This window comes from Poromitra crassiceps (genome assembly GCF_964638095.1).
Source record: "Poromitra crassiceps genome assembly, chromosome: 25".
Taxonomy (NCBI): domain Eukaryota; kingdom Metazoa; phylum Chordata; class Actinopteri; order Beryciformes; family Melamphaidae; genus Poromitra; species Poromitra crassiceps.
The window spans coordinates 5,601,708-5,609,295 of record NC_139649.1 but is presented as its reverse complement, the minus strand read 5'-3'; the positions used below and the strand labels follow the sequence as shown (position 1 = coordinate 5,609,295).

The 7,588-nt window shown below is 43.3% G+C and overlaps 1 protein-coding gene across 1 annotated transcript; it reads left to right on the top strand.

The window, feature by feature from the left end:
• LOC310798528 (uncharacterized protein) lies at positions 1–3,164 on the top strand. Its single transcript, XM_083661064.1, has 3 exons — positions 1–210; positions 1,387–1,460; positions 1,566–3,164. Exons 2-3 carry the CDS (start codon positions 1,443–1,445, stop codon positions 2,751–2,753), a joined length of 1,206 nt encoding a protein of 401 aa, XP_083517190.1. The 5' UTR covers positions 1–210; positions 1,387–1,442; the 3' UTR covers positions 2,754–3,164.
• Positions 3,165–7,588: the final 4,424 nt, after the last annotated feature.

Below are 7,588 nucleotides of genomic sequence, written 5' to 3'. Positions count from 1 at the left end.
GGCCGTGAGCTATCCACCAAGATCAAGAACGAACTAACGAACGGACGTTCTGCCTCTTTAGACCGGCGGTTTCACAAATTCCAGGACAATAAACCAGGAGGAGTCGAGGACTAGACCTCTGATCAAGGTTTCTTTGTGCTCCGATCCAGTCTACAACTACTGGGCACAAGCAAGGACAACTTAGCGTATTTGGAAACGCAAAGACTCCAAGTAAGGCTGAATCATCTGAACAGAATTAGGCTATTATGAGCTTTATTGTTAGATGTGTTGTGCATATAGGCTACTGATCATAATAGAATGAATATCCAGAATCATTGAGTACGATTGTGATGAATCTCCTTTGTTTATTGAGTAGTGATAGACCAGAACTGCATCGCGTCTTCAAGCGCCCAGCTCCAAGGCCGCGCCCCTTTTTAGGGGAAACCCACCATAGTAAACGACGGTACAAGAAGCCAAAACCACTTCAAACAAACTATTTAAAACGGTTTAATTTGATAGAGATATGCCGAAGAGTTGCTGTGTTGTTATAGTTTTACTAACAATAAAACAAAAACAAAAAACTGGTCTGCGATAGGGTAGGCGTGACACCGTCAATGTGGACGATGCATGTAACCTGGTGGAAAGTCGATACAGCATTCATATAAGGCAAGTACCTCGTGTCGATGTATCTGGCGCATTATATGGCCGGCCGAGTTGAAATATATTGTCATGTTATGGTGTCTTTGGGTCATTTATAAAGGAAATTAATTCTGTTATTTTTCTATAGATGTTTTGGGTACTGCTATTTTACATTGAAGTCAACGCGAGTGGCTTGTGTTATCCCCTAAAAAGGGCCGCGGCCTTCAAGTTTTGCAAATTACCCGGATGTGCTGTTCTGGTTTATTACTACTGGTCACGTGGTCAGACTCACCGTCGACGTCAGCAAGCTTCCAGCAACTCTGGCACTGCGAGAGAGTGACTAGCCTACTACTGAGTTGATATAATAATAAGGCTAACGTCTCTCTCTCCGTTATTAGACGCAATCCCAAATGCTAACCAACTTAGAGTTAGTGAGTTTAATAACTCAGGCACACCAAGGCCATCGGAGCCTTGGTTTATGACCTTTATTTGTTTTAGCTCTCTCACTTCCCCTCCCCCCTCTCTCTCTACTCTCTCTCACGCACGCGCACACACACTTTTATTTCATTTAGGCTATTCATTGAAACCACACATTTTGAGCAACATACCATTCAAACAATCTCCTAAAGGGTTTGAGACACCAAAGTCGTAATTACGTACGAGTGATTTATAACCCATTGGGGATACACACACAAATGAGGGATATACACGCAAATGTTGCATCAGGTATCAATGGGTTAATTTAATTAAACTCTGCTGTACCTACAGAGCTGCTTGGTGGGAGGACAGGACATCTGGTGTTGGAGCAGAGGAACGTTGTCCTAATGAATTCTTCAGAAGAGGTGAGAAAAATATCACTGTTGTTTCACTGATGTTGCCACACACACACACACACACACAGTCCATGTGTCCTAATTCTGTCTTTGCATCTTTCTTTATGGAAACAGAGAGACACCAAAAGACCCAAACGTCACCGCTGTCAGCAGTGTGACAAAGGATTCACAACACTTCAGAGCTTAAAGCGTCATCAGAGAGGTCACTTGGGGGAGACAGGTCCACCTTACTCCTGCCAGCTGTGTGGGAAATCTTTCAGTCGGTCATCTAACCTAAAGACACATCAACGCATTCACACCGGAGAGAAGCCCTACAACTGTGACCAATGTGGGAGCAGGTTCAGTCAGTTAGGTAGCCTAAAAACACATCAGCGCATTCACACTGGAGAGAAGCCCTACGACTGTGACCAATGTGGGAACAGTTTCAGTGGGTTAGGTAACCTGAAAACACATCAACGCATTCACACTGGAGATAAGCCCTACAACTGTGACCAATGTGGGAGCAGGTTCAATCAGTTAGGTAGCCTAAAAACACATCAACGCATTCACACTGGAGAGAAGCCCTACAACTGTGACCAATGTGGGAGCAGTTTCAGTCTGTCAGGTCACCTAAAAACACATCAACGCATTCACACCGGAGAGAAGCCCTACGACTGTGACCAATGTGGGAGCAGTTTCAGTGTGTTAGGTAGCCTAAAGACACATCAACGCATTCACACTGGAGATAAGCCCTACCACTGTGACCAATGTGGGAGCAGTTTCAGTCTGTTAGGTCACCTAAAAACACATCAACGCATTCACACCGGAGAGAATCCCTACGACTGTGACCAATGTGGGCGCAGGTTCAGTCAGTTAGGTAACCTAAACAGACACAAACGCATTCACACTGGAGAGAAGCCCTACCACTGTGACCAATGTGGGAGCAGTTTCAGTCAGTTAGGTGACCTAAAAAAACACAAACGCATTCACACTGGAGCGAAGCCCTACCACTGTGACCAATGTGGGCGCAGGTTCAGTCGCTCAAGTGCCCTAACAATACACAAACGCATTCACACTGGAGAGAAGCCCTACCACTGTGACCAATGTGGGAGCAGTTTCAGTGAGTTAGGTAACCTAAAAAAACACAAACGCATTCACACTGGAGAGGAGCCCTACCACTGTGACCAATGTGGAAGCAGTTTCAATCAGTTAAGTAACCTAACAACACACAAACACATCCACACTGGAACGGGCTACTGGTGTGACCGCTGTAAGAAAATGTTCACTCAGTCATCTAGTCTGAAGAGGCACCGCTGCATCTAACCTGCTGAAGAGCGCCTCCACTCTCTGCAGGGGGAACACGCTTCTCTCTGTCCAACCAAACATGTAAAGAATCAAAGTTCACTGAAAGCAGAGTCTGACTATGCATAATCATGTTTGTTTCTCAGCCATAAATCTTCACATTGCATTGCTAGAATGTAAACAATGTAAAAAAAAAATTCATTACAAAGTAAATAATATAGTTTGAATGGAGAGCTTGTGAAACTGTGATGTTAAGTGTCTGATTTGTGATTACTACAGCAGAATAACATGGAGCTAATATCACCATTATCTTTTTTCTGAACCACCATACAGAGCATCATATTTTGTATTGACGCTATATGATATTGAATTCAGGTATATTGTCCTTAACGTTTACTAACATGGATTAAATATGAACAGAGATGTAAAAAAGGTGAGTTCATATTAAAGGCACAATGAATTTAAACCCCCCGCTCTTCAGTGTATTACTTCTAGCCTGGCATTAACTAAAGTGACTCGTCACAACAAGCATTACCTACTATGACACAAATAATCTGTGGCAGCAGATACTGTTATCATTCAAACTAATGTATTTTTACTAACGTTATAGACGGTTTTCATGGGATTGTGTTGCTGTAGGAACAGTTTGAAACCTAACTTATTTCCTGACAGCTATTAGCAAACACTGCAGCAGGAAGTAAGCTACGGGCTCACAGCTCACAGTTTTCTGAAAATGGAACGCTTTGATAATAAAACACTTTGACTTTGATAAAGGACAGCCTTCTTGCAATAGACCCTTTTCACTGGGGGCATTTTGTGTCGAAAAGGCAGTGTAAACTCAGGTGCAAGCAAAACACTAATAAGGGTTTCCAACTTCCATGATTGTAGCCTAATTTGGAAACCCTCATTAATGTTTTGCTTGCACCTGTGTGTACCCTGCCTTTTCGACATAAATTGGCCCCGTGAAAAGGGTTCATTGCACACAGACAAGGTAGTAGCCTATAGAGGCTAATAAGTTAAGTTAAGTTATCCTTTATTTATCCCCTTGGGGAAATTCATCCTCTGCATTTGACCCATCCTCTACTAGGAACCTTCCTAGAACTAGGGGCAGTGGGCAGCCACTGTGCAGCGCCCGGGGACCAACTCCAGTTCTTTTGCCAGTACCGGTACCTTGGTCAGGGGCACTGACAGGAGTATTAACCCTAACATACATGTCTTTCTTGATGGTGGGAGGAAACCGGAGCACCCGGAGAAAACCCACACGGACACGGGGAGAACATGCAAACTCCACACAGAAAGGACCTGGGACAGACCGGGGTTCGAACCCGGGACCTTCTTGCTGTGAGGCAACAGTGTTAACCACTGAGCCACCATGCCGTCCAAATGTTGTATGCAAAAATACAAGTCTTTGTGTAGTAAGGTTAGGTGTGTCATGTTCCACTGAGCCTGGAATCCATTGGCTGTTTCTGCCACTCTTCCATGGTTTCTGGGCACTGAAATAAAAGGTACAAAGTAAAATCCATGGAGTTTCATGGCAGACCCTTGATAACTTGTAGATGATGTGTCCATGTGTCAGTCCAAATGCCTACAGACTGCCAGGAGGAGTATTACAAATGTAATCAGATACAATTAATTACCTAAAAATTGTAACCAGTAGGCTAACATAATCCAAGTATCACAATAAAGTAATATAACTGATTACTTTCTGTTACTTTTTAACACATTTCCTGCATTTGACAAGTCCAGGGGTAATGTATTTTAAATTGTAATCCTGCTAAGTAAGCCACATTTTTTACTAAATAGGTATTGATTACATATTATTTTCTGTAACTAAGTGTAAGGGATTACAGTTATAGTTTTTTGTATCCTGATTACAGGAACCAGGTTGCGCACACACACACACACACACACACACACACACACACACACACACACACACACACACACACACACACACACACACACACACACACACACACACACACACACACACACACACACACACACACACACACAGCTCCATAGTGTGTGTGCAGTGGAGCGTGGACGCCTGAAGCAACACGAGCCAGGCAGCCAGGCTCAACGTCAAGTCAGCCGAAACACACGCACACAGGGTGGTTGGCCTTCAAATTAAAAGCCGCAAAAGCCAGTACAAGTACGAATTGGAGCAAATAATAAAGAAATACTCAGTGGAATCAATCCTATGATTAAGATGTAATGTCTTGTCATATCTATCTATCTATCTATCTATCTATCTATCTATCTATCTATCTAGCGTATCTATCCATCTATCAGGGTTGGGAGGGTTATTTTAAAAATGTAATCAGATACAATTATTTACTTGTTAAAAATTGTAATCATAACGTAATCCAAGTATCACAATATACAAGTCATGCAACTGATTACTTTCCGTTACTTTTTTCTAGTCATTCATTCTTTGGGTGGACTGATCCTTTTTAAAGGCCGGGTTTTCCGTGGGGAATATGAATATATATTAAATCTCACGCCCCTAAGGTTTTAGAATCCGTTGAAATTTTTGAAATTGGTTGTTTACAGCCTGAGATATCACCAGAAATCCACTCTGTGTGTGTGGGGGGGGGGGTGGTGGGGGGGGGGGGTGCGGGGACTCGAAATACTACATTTCCCACAATGCACTGGGCTCGCGTGGCCTTCGTTTCCATGCCCACCCCTCAGGCGTTTGGCTGATATCAAACTCCAGTAGGTGGCGGTAATGCACATATATGTTTGCCAACCGCCATAAAACTCAAAGAAGAAGAAGACATGGAGAGAAGACATGGAGAGAAGAAGAAATAAATCGAAAATAAATCGAAAATCAATTGCCTCCAAATTGCACCAAATGTAAACGGTAGTATATATGTCGGGAGATGTCTTCATAAAAAAAATTTCATGCATTTTAAGGCATTTTCGTAGGAGTTACGCGCATCTGATGTTGTAACTATTTTCTGTAAAAATGTGTAAAAACGGGTACATTGCTCAGCGTTGATTTCGTTACTTCAACCCACCTACTACTAGATGTAAAATTTGACGAGCTTTCCAATGCCGCCAGTCCCGTGTCGATTAGTGCTTCCGTTCCCGAGATAATGGTCTCTTTGCAAGGAACTATGGGAAGCTAATATTAGCTACAGCAGGCTAGGCGGTTGACAAGATGGCTGCGTTTTTGTTTTGGTCAAGGCCTCTGAAGGGGCGTGGAGGACCTCTAGAGGCGGGACCATGGCCAACAACAGTTGTAGTTCATAGGTGCACGACTTCCGCAAGGCGGACTTAGGCCAGATGACGCGAAACGCGTCGGCTGGCCCAAAAAATATGTGAGAGATGCTTGATATCTCTGGCAGTGAATATCCAATTTCAAAAATTTCAACGGATTCGAAAACCTTAGGGGCGTGAGATTTAATATATATTCATATTCCCCACGGAAAACCCATCCTTTAAGAGCCAATGTGTTTTTTTTTCCTCCAAAGTTTCTTAGGTTTTATTTATTTGCACCATATGATATCAAACCTAAAAATAGACAATAAAAAGAGTCAAGAGTCAATATTGAGAGTGCACAGCTGAAACCACAGCCACTTGGATAAATATACAATAAATAGACTATACAATTACATGTATTTTAAATTGTAATCCAAATTTTGTACTCAATGTAACTGTAATCTTGATGAACTATATCACAATATTGATAGGCTTTATTGCCCGCTAGATTTTGGGGAAAATAATCAAATTATAGGCAATTTCAATTCATGCCAGCTCCTAAATACATAGATTTTTGGGGCCTCACCTATTTGCACTTTTGTACTGAGCTAAAAAAAAAAAAAAAGAAGAAGAAGAAAAGAAAAGAAAGGGGGAGGGGGGGCTATAACCAGACATTACTTTTATTTTGAAACGGGCTTACCGGACGTTTTGTTTATCGCTGTCTGGCGGCTTGACAGCGCAGAGAGGGGTCACAAAAACTCCTCTCTCTCCTCTCTTGTTTTTGGGTGCAGAGAGATTGGGACGCGGAAGCTGTTTGGTGTTCAGCGGCAGAGACAGAGACAGACGCAGGACCAGACTGAAGGAGAGAGAGACACTCGACGCTGATGCAGACAGACAGCTAGCTGATGGAGGACACCGGCTCCAGGTGAGAGACAGACAGACAGACAGGTCTATAGAGAGCCAAAGTCACGCCCTCTTCCGCGTTCAGCATACGACCCAACAATACTTTACAGTGTAGCCGTCACAGCTGCTGATGTTTGCTCATCTTTTCATTGACACACTGATCACTTTTCATTCTTAATACAAAGCTAATGAGCCAGATACATGGCAACCGCAAATCACCTGTGTGTGTGTGTGTGTGTGTGTGTGTGTGTGTGTGTGTGTGTGTGTGTGTGTGTGTGTGTGTGTGTGTGTGTGTGTGTGTGCGTGTGTGTGTGTGTTTGCGTGTGTGTGTGTGTGTGTGTGTGTGTGTGTGTGTGTGTGTGTGTGTGTGTGTGTGTGTGTGTGTGTGTGTGTGTGCGTGCTTGTGATGCGTGTGCGTGCAGTGATGATAAAATCACATGATGACTGGGCGTCAGAGGAAATATCTGAATGGAGCGTCTCTTATCTAAAAACACACACACACACACACACACACACACTCACACACACACACAGAAGAGAGAGCGAGAATGTGTGTGTGTGTGTCTGTCTCTGTCTGTGTGTGTGTGTGTGTGTCTCTGTGTGTGTGTGTGTGTGTGTGTGTGTGTGTGTGTGTGTGTGTGTGTGTGTGTGTGTGTGTGTGTGTGTGTGTGTGTGTGATTGGTGTGATTACTACAGCAGAATAACATGGAGCTCCTGACACAATAGTCTCTCAACTTAAGCCAGAC